Source organism: Rhizophagus irregularis, chromosome 32, assembly GCF_026210795.1.
Source record: "Rhizophagus irregularis chromosome 32, complete sequence".
Lineage (NCBI taxonomy): Eukaryota > Fungi > Glomeromycota > Glomeromycetes > Glomerales > Glomeraceae > Rhizophagus > Rhizophagus irregularis.
Genome location: NC_089460.1, coordinates 1,666,608 through 1,688,736, shown reverse-complemented (window position 1 = coordinate 1,688,736; position 22,129 = coordinate 1,666,608). Strand labels below are relative to the sequence as shown.

Here is a 22,129-nt window from a genome sequence, read left to right as displayed (position 1 = left end):
TTCCAGGAAAAGTTGAAATTTCAACGTATGATGTCTAGAGACATTTTCCTTAGTGAAGGAATTATCAAATTTGGGTTGGAACGTTAACGTATGCCAAGTAAAATTTAGTCAATCAACCACGTATCGGGATGGATCTGTTAAAGGAGAAATGAAACGAAAGCGAGAAAGGGCTAAAAGATTTTTCATATACAACATCTGATGATATTGTTTAAAAAGATGTCTTGGGTTGGATTCACAGACTACGTCATCATAAGTCATAATATAATCATGAACCGCGGCAAGATCGAGGCGAGAAATAAGAATAGCATCATCAGATGTATGGGCAGTATTGGCAAGAGAGTCAGCGAAGTCATTCCAATAAAAATTAGAGTGAGCTTTAACCTTGAAGGGTAAAACTGAAAGTTGTTTATCCACAATCAGTTGTTGGATGATGGCCCAAAGTTCAAAATTGGTAGTCTTGTAATAAAGACGAGAATCTGAATAATCAGATAAGAAACAATGTTTCAAGCCCTCGATGGAAGACTGTGAGTCTGTATAAATGTGAACTACAGAGTTGGCAGGAGAGGGCTGATAAAGCTGCATGGATAGTAGAAAGGGCCTTCGGCTCGAGAAGTGGCCAATCACAGATAATACCCGCTTATAAGTGGCAATAGAATTGAGAAAGCCAGAATCCTTAACAATTTGAACCCAGCCCCATCCCATAGAAACATCACACATTCCTAAATTAATAAGAGAACCATCAGTGTAAAAGGTATATTGAGAGTCTAAAGAAAGCACGACCGATGAGGAAGCAGCAACATCGCCAGCCGTAAATAAATGAGGAGTAGGCAAAGCCTCATCAATAATATCAAAGGAGGTATGGGGAATATCAGCAGCAAGCATCGAGCAACCTGAAGGATTACAAGATGCGGTAACAAAGTCCATGATTTCTGCCCACGACACCGTAGCAGTCAAACTAGATGTGTGATTCAAAATGGATGATTTCTTCATAGGTAAAATCCATGACTGATGAAGAGAGGCCGAATAAGAGCAGGAAACAGAACCAGTAGCAACTGATTTCTTTAAATAGGAAGATTTGTTAATATTTAAGTTACAGCCAGGACAAGGTCGTAGAGTAATTAAATCGCTTGGACGAGATAGACAATCTGAAGTCCAATGTACAATAGTACAAGTGGAGCGTTTGGGTTGGAACTGAATCTGTTTGCCGAATAAGGGAAGGTTATTATCATTCAGCGTAACAATCCAATTTTTCTTATAACTAGAAGGAGGAATGCAAGGAGCAAGTTCTTTTGCAATCAGGCTCACAGGTTGTTGTTCAATCAAGAAACGGTCCCTTAACAAACCAGATTTATCTGGAATCGTGACATTAATAGAGAGATTTTTGTACCACATGGGAAGACGGGCATTACCACGTTTTTGAACAGAGTTGGCATATATGACAGACCAAGAGAGCAAATGTGTTCCTTGAGGTGTCAAAAGTTGCGAAAGATAGAAAAGGCCACGTTTTCGAAGTCTTGTTAAATTGGCTTTAAATACATCCAAAGAAAGACATTGATAAATAGGAGTATGGCCATTGGGGTAGGTTAAATCAAGCACAGATGATAGATTAGCGCGTGACAAACGAAAAGGAGTTGAGAGCAAAGAAGCTAAAGTATTAGCGATATAATCTTGTTTAAAAATTATAAGAGAAGACCAACAAGTCCAATCCAAAACCATCAAGGGAGAAATAGGAATTAAACAATAAAATTGAATAAATCGCAACCTATAATTAAATAATGATTTCATAAAAACAGAAGAAGAATTTGCTAACAAAAATAAATTAGTAAAATGACTTTGTTGTTGAAATGAAAATAAATTGATCAAACCCAAAGCATGTGTTAAATATAACACCACATTAGGAACAGAGTGTGATAATTTGGCTTTATGTTTAACTAAGGCATGAACTGAAGAGGTAATAGTGGAGCATTCAGCCTCAGATAAGTGTGTAACTTGCATTCGATAGTCCAATTTCGGAATCAAAACAGTATTATAAAGATACACCACTTGTTGAACAGTCAGTTTCGCAGGGCGAAGAATTGCAGAGAAAGAATGACATTCTCGTTTAAGTTGTTGTCGGATAAAGTTCCTAGAGCCGTTAATATTAAACCAAACTCCTAAAAACCGGAAAGATGAGGACATAGAAATAGGAGTAACAATAATGTTGGGCGTGGAGTTGAGCGATGAAATCGACAAATTAAAGGCTATGGGAGACAAATCTCGAGGAGCAACGACTGCATTAGTGGCTAAAACATATTTGTTATGATTGGCTGAGGTATTGTTTAAACAATAAAATTTTTCAGTAATAGACAACATATGTTTCATTCCATCTTTAGAAGAAGAGATTAAAGTAGAATCATCCATGAACACCAAATTATTAATTTCTAAAACATCTGGAGAACAAGAGTTTGATGAAACAGTACAGGGAGCCAATGGAGAGACCAAACAATAAGGGTCTTTCTTCTCATTTCTGAGAGTTGTAAGTAAAGGGTCTAAATAAATAACCCATAAAAGCGGAGAGATAACTTCACCTTGGTCTATTCCAATTCTAACTCTAAATGGTGGAGTAGGGCCATGTGCAGTAATGACACGATTAAAACATGACATAAATAAAGAGAGTAAGAATTGAATAGCATTTTGAGGCAAACGTAAACGTTGGAGAGCAAAACGCAACATAGATAAATCCACAGAATCAAATGCTTTTGAAATGTCTTGAGAAAGAATCCATAAGGGTTGTTTAGTGACTACCGAATCATGAATGATGGATTCCAGAGTAATAATAGGATCACGGCAGGACCCTCCAGGTAAACCTGCAAAATTACCGCCTTGGAGAACATGGTGAGAGGCAAGCAAAGGAGCGAGACGATTGTAAAGTCACACTTTCGGCAGATTGACCCATTTTTCAAGGGCTCAAAAAATCGTTTTTTGTAAATATCTCGGCATCCAGTGGTCCAATTTTGATGAACTTTTTTTTAAATTGTAGAGCTAAATGAGGGCTACAAAATAAAAAAAAGTTCATTAAAATTGAATTATTGGATGCTGAGATATTTACAAAAAACGATTTTTTGAGTTTCAGCAAAAAGGGGTGTTTTTGGCCAAAAGTCCATTATGACCTTTATATTAGATATCCGGGGTCCTGCCTGCCACTTGAAAATTTTCCATTTTTTCATATATTATGGTGCTGCTAATTATTTTAAAAACCATAATTTAGCTATTTTCAGATTAAAATTACTTTTTGATGTACTTCTGTCTTTGTGTTTACATAAACAACATGCTCCAGACTTATATAATATAGATTTCACTTGTTTCTTGTACTGTTAAATACCTAAAACTTCTATTTATCTGTGGATATATAAAGCTTCTCATACTATGGACTTCACAGTTTTTCCTGTTAAAACTAAGTTTATGGAATACTTAGAAATTTTTAAGATTAATTTTCAGAAGAAATTAAAGAAGGTCTGTAATAAAAACTCCTCCAAACTTTATTTATTAAATGAATTTAACTCTCTCTCTATTTAGAATGATATTCTTCTTACAATAAACCTTCCACTTTCATTTGCACCTATGGCTTTTGATTTAGTTTGAGGTCTAATTCCTAAAGATTTGTTTAATATCTTTTCTTCTCTTTACACAGCCAAAAAGTTTATTCACTTTATCTATTCTGAATTATTTAGACTGCAAAATCACATATACAAGAATATTTAGTCTTTATACTGTGATGCATTTATCAAGTAGAAATTATTTCAAAATATTACTACCAAATTCAAGAAATCTCACCATTACTCTTCCAGTTCTCCTTCTTGTGATACTTCTACTTATGCTGACGCTTTTTTCTTACAATTGTAACAGGATCATCCTTTAACGTCAAAACTTAAAGATTGACTTTAACACCTAATGGATCAAGGTGGATCTTGAATGGACAAGATTTCAGATTTTCTGTTTAATCAAACAGTTAAGAGATGTGAGTAAGGTTGCTGGAGAAACTAGAGGGGTTTGGCAAATTGGCGAAATGCTGAAATAGCGAAACTTTGCCAAAACTATATGAAAGTCATATTAAAAAGTTAGCGAAACTCTAGAGAAAAGCGAAACCTGACGAAACTTATTATAAATGCTGAAACTGCCAAAACCTTACCGAAACTATAATAAAACTATAGTAAAATCTTGGAGAAACTAATCGTAGAATTTTGGAGAGGTTTAGGCAGGCAACTTTAGATGTGAGTTACTTTGCTTTTTTAGACTTAAATTTTAGAACCCTTTTTTCTGAATAGTTGACTTGGAACTTACTCTTCAGAGTTTAGTTTATGAACAGTTTGGGAATGTGAACTATTTTGCTCTTTTGAACTTAAATTTTAAAGCCCTTTTTTCTGAATAGTTTATCTGGAACTTACTTTTTAGAGTTTAGGTTGGAATATATAAAGGTTCTTAGATATAGATTTTAGATTAGTATTTTATTTTATAAATTATTTTTTTTTACTTGTATTATATTGTTTTCTTTTATGTGACTAGTTTAGGTTTTATTTTATTTTATAATTATTGTAAAGTTATAAATAAAATTTAGCGTAATACTGTTTTATCAACAATAGTTATATTTCTTATATTTCTTATATTTATTATATCTTTATATGTAGTAATTTTTATATAAATAACGTTGGTATTTTTTTTTGTTAAAAGTTTAGTTCTATTAGTTTCTATTAGTTTCAATAAGTTCATATTAAATTCTTGTAATTATAAAGTTCTATACTAATGTATAACCTTTTACACAATAAACGAACTCCCTATTTTAAGCATGTCTTGTTTGATTGGATTTCAGTCATAGTTAAACATACTTAATCTTCCTAACTGCAAATTATAGTTAATTTATTCAACATATCGAATCAGTTAACAATGAAAATGAAATGATGAAAAAATCATGAAAGAAAATAAAAATGAAAAATTGTTAATAATGAAGACGAGAAAATAACAACTAAAAATTAAAATACAATAGAAATAAAACTACTCACTTAAAGAGAATCAGAAATCTAAAAAAGAGAAAAATTTAGGAGTCACTGAAATTTAAACAAAGAAAAAATCTAAAAGTCTGAAACCTGAAAAAAATGAAAGAAAAAGATTAAGATTAAACATAAATAATAAAAACAAAACCTAAAAATAAAAAGAATCAAAAAGTAGTAAATAAAAAAAAAAGAACATACCTTGATCATAAAACTGAAAAGATCTATTTTTTTTTTTATTTTGAGATTTCAGGTGAATGTATTTTTTTCATTTTCATTTTTTATTATCCAGAGCAAAGCGAAGGACTATATATGTCTATGCACTATTATGATCTATGGAAATAACGTGTAAATTTTCAATCATGTGAGTTTCTCTGTTTAGGATTTCTAAGGCGTTATGCTGCTAATCAGCAGAAAATTACCAGAATTCCAAGGCGTTATGCTGCTAATTAGTAGAATATCGCTACATCTTTATTTATTATATCTCGCTCTGAACTTACAACGGTTTCCATTTTCTAATTTATAATTTATTTTTACTAACTGGTTATTCCTTTATTTTTCTTTTAGCCAAGTTTTAAGGATCTAAAGGGAGGAAGAAAATAAAAAGAAAAATGAAAATAAAGGAGACAAAGATAAAAATGAAAGGAAAAATGAAGTGAAAAAACATAAATAAAAATGAAAGGGAAATAAAAATGAAAGGATATAAAATGTAAAGGAAAATGAAACAAATAGGGATAAAGATAAAGATAAAAGGGAAATGAATATAAAACAGACGATAAAAAAGAAAAAATTCCATAAAAAAAAATAAAACAAAGTTTGTAAAAATGAAGCAAAAGCAAAAAAAAAAAAAGAAAATTAAAGAAACGAAAAAAACATACCTTTGAATACAAAACTGAAAGAGCCTGAAATTTAAAAGAAAGAAAAAATATGATCCATATGTATATTTTTGACATGAAACTAAAAAGGGAGTAAACAAATAACTAATTGACTAGCATGATGTAATTGTAAAGCTTTATCAGTCAATCAAAATTTTATTACATAATAGAAGGCAAGAAATCATCCAGGTGAGGAATAAATTTTCTCTAATATATATTATAAAATTATAAAAATTATTTAATAATTTTTTTTATTATTAAATATTTTTTTTAAAAAAAATGATTATAAATAAATATATATATATATAATTAATTAATTAATTATTATTATAATTATTATTTTTTATATTATTATTATTATTATTATTAAAGTATTTAGATTTTTTTTTTTTTATAAATCTTTATTTATATTTTGATTTTCTCTCCATTTTCTTCCTTTAAAATAAACTAAAATTATTAATATATTACTTAATAATGCTAAAGAAGCTAAAGCAGTAAATAACCAACCAATACCAAACTTATTTTCTATTGGAATAGTTAATATTATTACAATAGTTGATATTAAAGCAGTTATAGCTTCACCTATTGCAAGTATTGAAGTATTTAATTCTTCATGATAAGGATTTGTTAAATAAGTAATTGTTGTAGTTTCTAAAAATAATATACCAAATTCACCTATAAATATAATAACTAATGGCCAAATTATATAAACTCTTTTTTCTAAAATCCAACCAAATATAAAAAATGATATAATTGCTAATATAGCACCAATCCAAATACTTTTCAATCTTAATTCAGGATAACTTTCTTCTTTTCCTTTTTTCTTTTCATATTTGTTTATCAAATAATCAGAATAATGAGCTCCAAAAGAATTTCCAATAATACTTCCAATTTTACGAGCCAAAAATATTAAACCAATATATAAAGGAGATAAATTATAAATATTAGTAAATGAAAAAGGAATCATAATATCTAATACATAAATTATTATCCATATTGATGTATTATAAAGGATTGTTAATGTTATATTTGGATAATAAAGTAATTTAAAAGGTAATAATGGATTAAATTGTTTTATAATAATGGTTGTTGTTGATGAATCTGGTATATAAAGTGTTTCTGGAATGAAACATATTATTAAAAATAATAAAATACTTCCATATATTGATAGAAACCAAAATATTGAATGCCATCCTAAATATTCCGTAAGTAATCCTCCTATTATAGATCCTATTATTTCTCCAAAATGATATCCTAAAAAAAATCTACTATATGCTTCTTCTCTTTCTAAAAAAAAAAAATTTAGATTAAAAAAAAAATAAATTATATATTAATATTCCCTTTTTTTTTACCTGTTGGAATGAAAATGTCATTTGCGATACCTCCACAAATACATTGTACACCCGAAGATCCAAATGACTGTAATGTTCTCATTGCCATTAATACCCATATATTTTCTGCCATTGCACATAATATACTTGAAAGTGTAAATATAAACATAACAAATATATATACTCTTCTCCTTCCATATACATCTGCATAAGATCCAACCACCAAAGGCTATATAATTAAGATAATTGTTAAAAAGATTTAAATATGAAAAATGGTTCAGGTAACTTTTATCAGAAATAAAGTGAAAACACGTACGATTAATCCCGTGAACAGTATAATTAGACCGACTATCATTTGCAAATAATTAAATCAACTGACAAAAAAAAAAAAAGATCTAATTTTATTATTTCTTACCTGATATATTTACAATGAATTGTGTTGTATTAAAGTAATCACGTATTGCAATAAGAGCAGGATAATACATTCTTTTAACATATGTACATACATGTGATTAATCACCATTATCTGAACAGAAAAAATTGGTATAATTTCACTATTAACTTACGAGATTGATACTGGAGAAATAGAAATAGTGAATGAAGCGATAGATGAAACATATAATTTCTTTCTATCCTCCCAATTTTTTGGATCTTCTGTTGAAAATGTTATAGATTTCTCACTATCTTTAGTTGGCATTTTCTTTGATACTCTTTAATCGTAATATATCTAAAATAATGAAATACACACTCTATTAAATAATATATATATATTTTTTAATTGAATTTTTTTTTTTTTTTTTTTGATATTATATTAGAAACAAGAAAAAAAACCATCGAAAAAAAAAATATAGTTTAGTATTAATATTAAAATAAGCCATAATTAAGCCATAATTACAAGCCTTATTACATTTTTTTAACAAATTGATTATGGTAAAAATTTAAAAAAATTTCTTTTACCTAGCCTCATCTTTAACTTTGTCATCTACATTGCCACTTATCCAATTATGTGAGATTAAGTAGTGGTTTATTTATTATTCTAAGCCATTATATTTCTTCTCAATTATAATAACCAAATGGGCGCGGTTAATTATAGAGAGAGGCGCAGTTAAAAATTTTCAAATACAACGAAATTTAAATAAGATAAAATGTGATTCGCGGATCCCAATTATTCGTTCAAAAAAAGCTAATTAATTATACGTCAAAAAACTCAATATGACGGGATCACATGTTAATACAAATTTGGTTTAAAGGAATTCGAATGTGATGAACAATATTAAATTGAAATTCTACATATTAATAAGTAATAATAAGTAAAATAATATTAAAAAGTTTCAAGAAATATAAGAAATATTAATGAAAAACGAATTATTAAACCATGATAAAAATCCATTTATGATTATGATTAACGTCGAATAAAATTTGAATACGTTCATCATAAGAAAAATTTAAAAAAATAAATTAATTACATATTAAAGAATATTATCGATCAACTTATAGTAAAAAAGTGTGCCACGATCTCATATTTTTTTAGTCAATAATAATACGCGTAATGAAAATTACATTTAATAAGATATTATTAATATAATATAATTTATTAATAAACTCGTAATATAAGTAGAATAAGTCAAAATTTGGTCAAGGTAAATTATAATTTAACACACGATGCGATGAAAAAAAAAAATTAATTTGTTTACAGTGAGAATCTCTTAACGTACAAACCACTATATCATAATGCATGAATAAAAGATTTGTTTAATGAATGAAGCTTTATTTTTTTGTTTAAATTAATTATGTATACTGCGAACAAGAATGATCGCGCAATTTTATTCGGCAAAAAGTTTTTCCCAATACTAATTTTTGATTTATAATCAATGTGTTTCATAACATCGGTTAAATTTTACCGATAAATTCGGTACAATTCGGTACGAAATTATCCCGATATCCCAAAATAAGATTTTCATTCATATTATAAGTATCTGAAAGCAAGTAAATAAATAAATGAAACCCCACGTGGAAACCAATCAATTATGCATAAATTTTATCGCGTGGCGGAATTTATGTTAATTATGTTGCATTTCATTACATATGCTGGGGTTGCTGGGGAGTTTAGAAGAGTTTTTGTACGTAATTTAGAAAATTACTGTACTAACAAAATGTTCTTTTTAGAAATCTATTTTAAGTTACATTGATGTAGGAATACAATTGTAATATTACTCTTTATTAAGATCGATAGAAAAAGAAACTAGTTTTATTAAAATAAAATTTCATAAAATTAAAAAATATTGAATTTTTTTTTTTTTTTTACATTCACATTACATACATGATACATGGTGCTTAGATAACAGATTTGATAATAAAAAAAAAATTATTTGTTTTAAAATTTAATTAATTTTAATTCACAAAAAAAAAATTTAATTCGCAATTCGCAAAAAAAAAATTTAATTCGCAAAAAAAAAAAAAAAAAAAAAAAATTAGGAGAGAGAGAGAAAGAGAGAGAATATACGAAAAAAAAAATATACGAAATAAAAAAAAAAAAATAAGAAAATTATAATACAATATATAATCCTAAAAGTATAAGAAAGAATAGACTATCACAAAGAAAAAAAAAAATAATTTTTAACGCGATAAAAACTTTCCCGTGTAGCCCTCTTAATCTATATATATAATATATATATAATATATGTATAAAAAAAAAGAAAATACAATGTCTTTGAAAAAAAAAACAATAAATTATTTACAAGATAAAAATAATGAATTATCGTTCAACACTTCAAGTGATGATAACTCATTGATACGCCATGCTATTAGTGTTACCTGTCATAGGGGGAATATTCAGATTCGGATTACTAACTACTGGATTTGTTGAAATTCCATTGTTATTCATTACACTAGTTGGTGTTGTTGTATTAACAGAATTTCTTAAATTTTGCATTCTTAACAAATATTCAGTCCAATCGGTCCAATCATTCCAATCAATTGCTGATGGTAATGATAAAAATGGATTATTATTACCCATCGAATCATCCATTTCAAATAATAATGATGAATCTGGAGTAAAAGTATTGGCATTTTGAGGAAACAATCCACTATCTGTTGTTAAATATTCTGTGAATTGCATAAATCCTGATGATGTCGAAGTAGTTGATTCAGGGGATGAAGTTTGCTCGTATTGCATTGCATCATTCATCGGTGATTTCATTGTTGTTGATTGTGGACTGTTCACTGATGATGATGTTAATACTGGGGTAGATATCGAAGTCGAATTGTTTATAATATTCTTTTTTGGTTGTTGTTGATGTTGATGTTGATGATGTTGATGTTGATGATGTGGTTGTGGTGAATTCCATAATGTCGGGTATGGTGACGTTTGCTGATTTTGTTCAATTGAACTTGAATTTGTTGGATGCGATGTGGCAAAGGTAATCTTTGGTAAGGGTTGTCCATCTTTTAATTCCTTAAATTGACATAAGAAAGGGTTTCTTTCTTTTAAATCTTCTACTTTACCATGTTTTGATAAAATACCTATTTGACAAGTTGGACTTGGATTTGGATTTCCCCCCATTTCATTATAACCTTCCAATTCTATATTTTTTGATTTTAATAAATCCCGAATTAAATATGATAATTTATCAGAAACTTGCCAATATTCTGTCATATAATCTAAACATTTTAATGTCATTCTTAAACCATGTTTTGCAACTTCTCTAAATCTATCATCTCCACTTAAAGCATTTATAATATGCATAGATGCTGCGGTAAGAAATGAATAAATTGTATAAATTCCAGATAATTTTAAACTACCATCTTTTAAACCACGATATAATACATGAGTAATATTATTTGCTGCCATAGTACAAATGGTTAATGAAGGAATTGAAGAAGGTGGAGCTTTTGATTTTGGTCCACGTATATGAGGTCGATGTAAAAGTATTTGTTGAGTATAATAAAGTAAATGAGCATATATTTTTCTATTTGTATTAACATCACCACCATGCATAGTTGAAGAATCAAATTGAAATTTTTTTGGTAAATTATCACGCCATTCATTTAATTCATTATCTAAAGAAACTAAAACTGATTCTATGTTATTTTGTGATGATGATGATTTAGATTTTATACCATAAACATGATTAAGTATACGACCAAGAATTAAATTACATTTAATTAATTCAACCCAACCTTCAATAGTTTCTATATCATCAGAAGGAATTTTTCCTGGTACAGGATAATTAACATCACAATCAGCTTCATTTATTGCTAAAGGTCTTCCTAAACCTGCACTAGAAAATCTATCAACTACAACACAAGCCCACCAAACTCTTCTTCTTACTTCACTTTGTCTTTCATCAATATTCCATTTAGCAGAATCACGATGTAAACCCATATCTTGAGCTATTCTTATAGCAAGACCAATATATACCCAAGTAATAGAATCTTTTTGACCACTAATTTGTACTGATAATAATAATAAAGCTTGAACTACAGAAATTGAAGGTTTATCAAATTCATCTCTTAATAATTCTCTTGCTTTTGTATAAAAACTACTTCCTGAATATTCTTCAGAATAATATTTTATAGCAGGATCATCAATATATCTTGTAGATAAAGCGAATATTGCATAAAATAAAATGATTGAAGAATAATGTGCTTCCAAATTATTATATTTTTCCATTAAATCTTCTTTATCAATGAAAGGCATAAAAGGATGTACTTGATTCCAATAAGCATCTAATAATTTATCACATAAATCTTTTGGAGGAAATTCAATAACCATATTTGGACCGATACGTTTTAAAGAAGGATTATTCCAATCATTACTTGGTACAGTAATAATTTGTCCATTAGCAATTTTTTTTGTAATTTTTAATAAAAAAACTCCTGAACTATTACCAAGATATTTAGTATGACCAGTTTCATCCATTGCAAGTTGACCCATACTATCATTTAAATCATATTGAGAACCAGTATATTCATTACTATCACTTGAAAGAGAATCATCTGAATCACTACTTTGACCATTATTTTTATATGAATTATGTGATACTAAACTTTTTGAAGAATTGGCTCTACCACTTCTTCCGAGTGATGAAGAATTAAAGGAAGGAGTTTTTCTTAATCTAGAACTAGTAGTATTATTTGATTCTTGACCGGATCTAAAATTACTTTCATTTACATTAATCCATTCAAGATTTGAAGAGATTGTGCCTTCTGGTAAATCCCCTGATTGAACCAAACCTCCAAGAATTGATTCCATTCTTTGAAGTCTAGTTTCTAAAGCTTCAATATAACCTTTTGGAGGACCACGTTTCTTTGGTGCATCAATAAAAGCACTAAAAGAGTAGAGAGAAAAAAAAAAAAAAAAAAAGATTAACGAAAAAAAGCATTAAGATGCATTAATATGGGATAAAAAATAAGGAAAAATATTTACCATTCATAACCATAAGCTTTGCAATTTGTACAAGATGGTGGATCAGAATTAGGTTGTACACCATCACAACGAACTTTTTTTCGTCGACAAGTATCACAAGCTCTTGCGACTCTACGTCTCTTAATACCATTTAAATCTTCACTTGACATTTTTTATTTTATTTTTTTTAGAAAAAAAAATACGACTTTTTTTAAAAAAATATAAGGATTGTTTTTTTTTTAAAAAAAAAATATGACTTTAAAATATGACGAATTTTTTTTTAGAATATGAATTTAAAATTTACGACTTTTCTTTGTTTTAATAAAGATGAGAATAATAATTTGTTTTAATTTATGATAATTTATTTTGTTTTTTTTTTGAATTTTTTCTTTCTCTTTGCGGTAAAAAAAAAAAGGAATATATAAATATTATATATATAAAATGTATGTAATAAAAAAAACGATATGTTTTTCAAAAGATTTTAATAACTTGACTAAAAATAATACGTTCGAACTATTTATGTATTAGTTAATCGTATAATTTAAAAAAAAAATGAGAGTGCACAAGCATGGAAAAAAATTTAAGGTTGATGGGGACTATTTATATAATTTTTTTTTTTTTTTACCTCTTCTCTTTTCGATAAGAAATGATTAATAATATAATTATAATTTAATTAATAATTAAAATGATTTTTTTTTTTTTTTTATTGTGATAATAATAAAAAAAAAAATTCAATTTAATCCAACTTTAAAAATATACATACTTGAATTTTACATTAATTGAATTTATATTATGCAATTCATACAAGTTGGGCAAAAAAAAACCAGATAATTTGTGTTTCAATAAATAATATATTTTATAGTTTACATAAATAATGTAAAACAAATGATCGTACCATTTTTTTTTTTGCTTAATAGGGAGTGATGAATTATTTATCACATTTACGAATTAAAAAAAAAAAATTAAAATGATTTTTTTTTATGGACATTATTAAAAAAGTGTTTTACATGAAAGTAAAGTTTAGACCAATCAAATTATCTGACGGAAAAAATTGTATTTGGTACCGAATATTTTTTTTTTTCTTCTTTCTCTTAAAAAATAAAATAAAATAAAATAGAATAGAATAGAATAAAATAAAATATAAAATAAATAAATACATATATATATATGTATATTATATATAATATATAATATATTCTAGAAAAAGAAATTAAGTACATTTTTTTTTTTAAAAAAAAAAGAACCAATAAATGACTTTGTAACATATAGATATTATAGGAATTTCCGCCGAAATTACACCTTTTTAATCCAACATCTTGGCAATTTATAAATATATAACACAAGGCGTCAAATGTGCATTAAATAAGTGGCGCAAGGGAAAAAAAAGAAGGATTTGTACGTCATTGAGAGTTTGGGAAAGTCTAATTGAAAACAACTATCATTTCTATAATCTATTTTTATAATAATAAGGAGCACGTCAAAAACATGAACCTGGAATATTCGTATTTCTTTAAATAGCATTGGTCAGTGCAAAAAAAAGAAAGGGACCGGCTGATGCAAAAAAGTTATTTGTATCATGAAATGTGACTACGTTACTGGTAAATCAAAAAAAAATAGGTAATACGGTATTTATCTTCGCATATATTTACAAGATCAACTTTTTTCTATATACGCGTAAAATTTTACCTAAAAAAACCAAGATCATTTTTGTTTCGGAGTTATCAAAAAACCAATAACAATGAAGATTCATATAAAACATAGAAAAACCAACTTATGTACTTTGTAAATCATTATTTTTTAAAAGATAATTTTTTTTCATTTAGATTTTTTACAAGTTCTAGAGATGGAGAAAAAAGCATCAAATGAAGATCAAAATTTCAATTTTTTTTTAAAAAAACAAAATAAACAATTATTATTATATTTTTCTTTTTCCAAGAATTTATTATAAAATAAATAAATAAATATGTATGAAAAGATAACAAATACCCTCGTTTGAATACTTGATTATGCAGCTCAATGTATAAGAAATATTAAAATCTTGATTAGGGTTTGGATCTTCGTCTTCTTTAAATCGAATCAAATTCTTATCTCCCTATCTTCCATATCAAAAGAATATCAAATAGGAAAAAAAAAATAAAAATAAATAAATAAAATAAGAATAAAATAAGATGAAAGGAAGAAAATGAAAAAAAAAAGCCTCTTTTTGAACGCCATACATGACACACATACACATACATGTAAATATGTAAATGAAGTTGAAGTAAAATAAACAAACAATACACAAGCAATCACGTTTATTTTTATCATGTAACTTTAAACCATTGTGTTATGTGTCCTCCGACTTACTGTCTTTTTATTTTTTTTTTCATATTTTTTTTATTTTTTTTTTTTCGTTTTTTATTTTTTTTTAAAAAAAAATTGCGAACAAAATTCTTTTTTTCTTTTCTTTGGTAATAAATGTGGAACGATTTTGTTGATCATTATAGAATTATTGATGGAATCGGATATTCCGATACGTTTCAGCTGTATAGCGTAATGTATTACGTAAAACATATGACAGACCTAATTGTTATTGTTACACACGCTGCGATCGATCGCGTAAAAACTAGTTTTTAATTATGGTTTGGTAAAAAAAAATATTTATAAAAAAAAAATGATCAAAAAAAAAAAAATTCATGATAAAAAAAAATTGATAATTTGATAATTTGATAATAAAAAAAAAATTCGTAATAAATCTCTAAATATACGTCATTTACGTCATTTTCTTCTAATTTTGTTAAATCTTGATCCGAGATACAAGATGATCATTTGTGAAAAAAACGCGTTTCCATTCGCGTATATATTATAAGGGTTACTGCGCCACGATTACACATAAAAATCTAATGTAAATGTAAAATGAACTATTAAAGTGTATAAAAATCATAAGGAATTCTGGGAATTTCTTTTAGATACCGTTGATATCATTTTTTATAGAAAGTGTCACCGTTATTATCACAATGAAAAGGAGGTATTGCTCAATAACGGTAATCTTCCTGCTTTAGAATGTTATACATTCGGATCTCTAATCACAATATTATTCTTTAAGATTAACGCCCAAAAGTTATATATTTGTAACTTCATTTGTTAAAAAGATTAGATATCCTTCTAAGGGAAATATTGTTTTTATTTTCCTTTGTAACAATTCGTTTATGCCAAGATATGTAAGACATGTTATTATTTGAAAAATGTAGAGAACAAGAATTTGTGCATTTCATTATTTTATTTACAACAATATTTATTTTAAAAAAGGATTTTTATTATCGGAGTTGTAATAATTCCATATTTAATTAAGATAAGGGAGAGGGTCTTGTAATCAGCTGTAAATCAACTAGATGTAGGTTAGATAGGTTCCAAATATGTAAGACCTTCACGTAAATCAATCAAATCAATGTGAATGTGATCGTACGGTTAAGGTCTTTTCCGAAATAAATAATTTAATTTTGTGTGTGCGTAAAATTCAAAAATGTGCATGAACCAATTATGTTTGGATCTGGATCTGGCTTTAATTAAATTTGCATTTAAAAAAATTTAAACTGCGGTATAATGGCTTCTTAGATTCTATTGCTTTTTTGTTTTTTTTTTTAAAATGATTTTTATCATGATTACATATTTCTTTTACTAAAAATATTTAGACGCGTTTTTATTTCATTTGTTTTGATAACAATATTATTTTATTATTTTGTTGTTTTTAGATCAAAAGATATTTTAATTTATTTATTATTATTATTTTTTATTTTTTTTTTTCGCCCTTTCGCCCTTTGCCTTTGTACCCTTTGCCTTTGTACCCTTTCACCCTTTTCGCCCTTTATCATATTATTGTAGCATAAAACCCCTAATTTAGATTATAAAACGCGCCCAATCTAACTTTATGAATTACACGAATAAAACGTGTTTGAAAGAAAATAAAAACAAGGTACTGGTTCACCAGATTCATTTGATTTTCATAAAATACATTTATATATTATTATATATAATATATATTATATATTTATATTATATATAAATATATATATGTATATCAACTTGTATAACGTATAACTAATAACTGATATAACTATAACTGGTATAATAAAAAAATTCATCACATATGTGAAGAAAAAGAAGTTAAATATTTAATTCTATCTTACAAAAAAAAAAAATTCACCTTTATTGGTTAATTAAATGAGAATCGATTCTATTCGTATAACGCGTTAGGGATTCTTTGTTTCCAAAATTCCCTTTTTTTAACTAATTTAAAATTTATTTTGTTTCATGTGAGAACCTTAATCGATAAATTTATTCATATTTTTAACAATTTTATTCATATTTACTCTTATTTACAGGTTTATTCATATTTTATACGCGTCAAATATGATAATGCACCAACCAAAAAATTTTAATTTCACGGTTGATTGACAGATTTAGGTTCTATTATTGCTTCTTATACGTTCACGTTCTTATAATAATTTCTAAATTTACGATTGATTATTCCGTTTATATTATTAAATATATATATTTATAATTAAATTAATTAAAACTGTTTAATATAATTTAAAAAAAATAGTTCGTTTCCCCCCAAACTTTGCGGGAATGGTGGATAGTGGATATAGAATAAAGAAAAATATTGCTAAATTTGGTTGATTTTGAGGTATATAATCGGTTTTTTAATTCAATTTTTGTATTATTAATCTATAAATTATTTCCTGCAACTTCCCCCTCATGTAATGCAAAGGCCCCAAGCTTTTTTTTTTTATTTAATAATATTTTTTTTTTTCTCGAAGAGCAGGTGACGTAACATTTGATATTGACACGCAGAATTTCGGTGTAGTAACTCCGTTTTTTGTATAGAATATGGAAATTTTTTTTACAACGTTTCGGTTTTACAAAAATACATAATCAATTGTGTAATTATATTTTCTATAACTAGATTCTAGAATCCGTGGAAAAATATCCTTGTTCGGTCCTTATTTTACCTATTAATTTTCCATTTTATCCGAAATATTTTTTATCGGTATGTTTTTTTACCGAATTACGTCATTCTAAATTCTAGATTGTAAGATTTACCGTACAGTTTCAAAAAAAAAACAATTGATCATTTCAACTTTAGAATCGTAAGAAAAAAAATTTCATCTTTTATTTCAAAATTTTTTTTTTTTTTTTTTTTTTTTTTTTTTTTTTTTTTTTTTTTTTTTTCTTTTTTTTTTTAAAAAAAAAAAATCCTGATTTATTTGATCTAAATTTCATTAATAATAATTAAAAGAAACTTGAAAAAGACAAGAAACGCAGATTTGTACTATAAATTGTACACGTGGGGGAAGGATTTTTTCCTATTATTTTGTTAAAAAAGGTAACAAACAAATGATCTTATTTTGGCGGTGGTGATTTTCTTTTCTGATCCACGTTCGCAACTTAATTTTTTGATAAATTCCTCTTTCGGAAATTAATGATTTAACATAAAGGTTTTAAATGAACAAACAATTAAAAAGAGTATTTTCAAATGTTAATGTTAAATACGGGATTTACGGATAAAAATTATCATCGGGACGTTATAATCCCGGGCCTTAATTGTAATTCCGATATTCCCTTTGTTAACCATTCTTAAAAAGTATGGCAGATTCTTTTTAATTGTATACTTTTTTTTTTAAACAGTATCTTTTGGGACCCCATAAATTAAGAATACCATAGATACGTGTTATGGTTAATAAAAAAAAAAATAAGTTCGTAGACACTTTGTCCCGGAAGTAAATCACGTGCGAGAAATTTCGCACATGATTTTTTTCATAGTGCTTTGATTGATCACATGATATATATGACATTTTTTAACGACGTAAAATAAAAAAAAACATCACAAATCTCAACGATACGTTTTTTATGAAGCAATCCTCGATGTTGGAATTGGAAACAAAAAAAAAAAATTTTGGACAATTGGAATTAGACCAATCAGATATATTCAATTGTATTTGGATTGTCCATTGTTTGGAAATTTGGGACAAAGTCCATTTTTTGTCCAATACCTTTTTGGCAGTGTTGTTACATGGGACAATTGGGACACTCTCAAGTTCAATTATATTTGGTTTGTCCATTATTTGAAATTTTGGGACAAAAGTCCATTTTGTCCAATACCTTTTTGGCAGTGTTGTACATGAGACAATTGGGACACTCTCAAGTTCAATTGTTATTTGGGTTCCCCATTATTTGAAATTTTGGGACAAAGTCACATTTTGTCCAATACCTTTTTGGCAGTGTTGTTACATGGGACAATTGGGACACTCTCAAGTTCAAAAATTGTTATTTGGATTGTCCATTATTAGAAATTTTGGGACAAAAGTTCATTTTTGTCCAATACCTTTTTGGCAGTATTGTACATGACACTGTTCCATCAAAATTTTAATGTCCTGGACTTGTCCCAGACTTGTCCTGTCCAATGTCCATCCAAGCATCAATATTAACGTTAGAGAGATGAAATAAATACCATTTGATTCATCTCATCTAATAAGATATATTCCATTAAATTTGAATCAATTATTATATTAAACATCCTGACTTTTTTAATGTCCCAATATCCCGAACGTTGCTAAAAATTCTTGGACATATGACATATCCCAGGCTTGTCGGATTGTCCTGTCCAATGTCCATCCATTAAATTTGAATCAATTATTATATTAAACATCCTGACTTTTTTAATGTCCCAATATCTCGAACGTTGCTAAAAAATTCTTGGACATGTCCCAGACGTATTCCGTCTCGTCCTGTCCACAGACATGTCACGTTCTAATGACAACACTGCCTTTTTGGATATTGTCCAATTGCCTATGTCCAAATGTAAATTTCCACTTACATTCCAACTAATATTTCTGATTTTCCCCATCTCTCTCTATAGATAAAAATGCTAAATGAAAACCTTCCATGGAAGGTACAGTACTTCATGATTGGTCATATAGTAGTGGCCTAACTACCCACCATCACTGCGAAGTCCGATCATAAATATACACCTATGTGATGGTAGCAGGCGTTCGACATAGCGATTCTACTTTGGTTGCAAAATATCACTGGGAAGTATGGTAACTTCGGGTGATCATACTGGTACGGCTATTCCTGCACTGATGTTTGTTGTCAAGCTAAAAACCCTCAAGATATTTTTAGGAATTACATTTTATTATACTAACAATACATACTGTAATTACTGTAATTAGTAGTTGATATGTACCTATCTGAATTGTAATAGCAAACAATAAGATTAATAATTAAAAGTGATTGTCTGATTGGAATTAAATATACATGTTACATTAATCAATAAAATTTGGAATTGAACTAAACAATGTTCATTAGTCCAATATTTCAAAGGCCATTACTGGAGGGCTCTAGAAAAATAAAATGATCGAAAAGATTAACAAAAAACATGACATCTTGAAAAGGAAAACTAATGCGGCTTTTATGAGAACAACACGTCCGAACCAATATACACATTTATATAACATTTCTGGGATCAAAGATGTGCATTATATGAAATCCTATTCGTCACAACGCAAACGGCACACCTTTGCATAACTCTGCACAACGCCAGCCAAAAAGACATGACGGTGATATTTAACCGCAACACGATGACAATTGAAATTAAAAACGAGTAAAAATTTTAACGAATTTAATAAATCATTAAGAACAATTTGACATTATATTAAAGTATTAAAAATTAAAAAAAGTTCCGAAATTATCTAAATAAATAATTCTTTTTTACAGTACATTTATATATATTTAAATAATTCTTCTTTATCATTCCTATTGTCCCTCCCTAAAGGATATCATCATTCAACACAAGTCCATAATTGTCTATTTGTCATTAAAGACCAAACACAAAGGTAATTATCTTCCCAATCAGCATTTCTATATTCTAATGCTTGTTCTAATTTAGCTTTAGGTCTTAAAATAACTAAAGCTTCAAGATATTTATCATCAGGCCAAATAACAAAAGCTAATTCTAATAATCTAACAAAACTATTTACTTCAAATTCTTTAATGTTTTTAAAAGGCCAATCTTTCCCATTTGATAAGGCGAAAGGTAATAAATAATCAACAGCTTTTTTAATGGTTTGACCTTTAGGACCAACATAATTCCATCCATCAAATCCAAAATATTGTGATCTTTCGGCTAAAAGAAATAATGCTTGTAAATTAAATGTTGAATAAAACCATGAAGTTGGACGCTTTGTTTCATGAGGTTGTTGTCCTGTAGGAAGAATTCCTTTGTTTACTCTATTTATTAATGCTTCGCGTGAATATTTACGTGCCTCCTCTTCTCTATCTAAATAAGATAATAGATAAACCGCTTGTACATCATAATATGTTCCATGATTGTTTTTTGAATACTTTTCATCTTTTCCTAAAGAAGTTGTTTCCAACCATTGATAATATTTTGATATCCAATCTTTTAATTCTTTCTCTACTGAAAAATCCCATTTATGCGATGAACGCATTAAAGGTATAGATTGTAACATTCTATAAATAGGATGCATATCCAATACACCAGTTCTTCTTCCTGATTTATGACCTTTAATAAAACTAGCATAATTAAGATTAGGATTCATCTTTGTCTTTGGATTTATAAACCATTCTTTGATTCTATAAACAGATTTCTCAACATATGAATCATTTCTTGTAAAATAATAAGCAAATCCTAAATTCTCAACATCTTTAAATAATTTTCTCAAAAGGGAATAATCTTTAACAGTTTCAATCTCAGGATTAACATAACCATCTCGTCCTATATAAGGTAACCCATTTTTTTTTTTTGGATTTGGCCAAAAATATCTTGCTAACGACATGAAATCATGTGGATCATTTGAAGGCGCAAGTTGAGGTTTTAAAGTTACTGAATAAACCGAATTATTTCTTAACGCATTATCCGCTTTATTGAGAAGTGTTGATAACATTTGATGATGTTGTTGTCGAAGAATAGAAAGATAATTTGCGTAATATCTACTATTTGTATACTCTTTAGGATTACCATTTACATCATAAACTGTTGATAATTTGTTTGAAGGTAAAGTTTTTTCAATAGGTTCATTTTTTATCTTCTTATTATTATCTGTTGATGTTATTTGTGGTTTTGGCGGCTCAACTATCTCAGGTTGTTGAATAACAGATGCCGGAAAGGAGACATCTAAACGTAAGTGTTTAGAATCTTCCGGCCAAAATGTCCATAAAAAAATAAAACATAAAGTTCCAAATATTGATAGAGTTAAAATTTTTTGTAGAATCATTAGAAAAAAATTATTTTTTTTTAAAAAAAATAATATAGATTATTATATACGTAAATATTTCTTTTTTTTTTTATTATTCCCTTTAGTTTGTTATATATTATTTATATTTAACAACAAACAAAAGAAATATCCTTTTTTTAAGCGAAAAATTTGTCCCTTATTCTTTTTTTTTAAGAAACCTCGTAACCCGAAATTAATTTTGTACAACGGTAAATGA

General features: G+C 27.4%; 3 protein-coding genes across 3 annotated transcripts; all 3 read right to left on the bottom strand.

Annotated features, from left to right (window-relative positions):
* Positions 1–6,290: 6,290 nt before the first annotated feature.
* On the bottom strand, positions 6,291–8,049 carry OCT59_023168 (uncharacterized protein; the record flags this gene model as incomplete). Its single annotated transcript, XM_066150583.1, has 5 exons — positions 7,797–8,049; positions 7,646–7,716; positions 7,547–7,578; positions 7,252–7,459; positions 6,291–7,186 (listed from the first exon to the last, which is right to left on the bottom strand). The coding sequence occupies exons 1-5, from the start codon at positions 7,925–7,927 to the stop codon at positions 6,291–6,293; spliced, it is 1,338 nt and encodes a 445-aa protein (XP_066006598.1). The 5' UTR covers positions 7,928–8,049.
* A 1,966-nt stretch (positions 8,050–10,015) lies between these two features.
* On the bottom strand, positions 10,016–12,807 carry OCT59_023167 (uncharacterized protein; the record flags this gene model as incomplete). Its single annotated transcript, XM_066150582.1, has 2 exons — positions 10,016–12,560; positions 12,659–12,807. 2 exons carry the CDS (start codon positions 12,805–12,807, stop codon positions 10,016–10,018), a joined length of 2,694 nt encoding a protein of 897 aa, XP_066006597.1.
* Positions 12,808–20,264: 7,457 nt separating this feature from the next.
* On the bottom strand, positions 20,265–22,100 carry OCT59_023166 (uncharacterized protein). The gene has a single exon (XM_025314134.2). It carries the CDS (start codon positions 21,910–21,912, stop codon positions 20,458–20,460), a length of 1,455 nt encoding a protein of 484 aa, XP_025185713.1. The 5' UTR covers positions 21,913–22,100; the 3' UTR covers positions 20,265–20,457.
* Positions 22,101–22,129: the final 29 nt, after the last annotated feature.

Bases quoted from the DNA above. Each gene is read 5' to 3' on its own strand.
- OCT59_023166 (XM_025314134.2), bottom strand. From the start codon at position 21,912: ATGATTCTACAAAAAATTTTAACTCTATCAATATTTGGAACTTTATGT.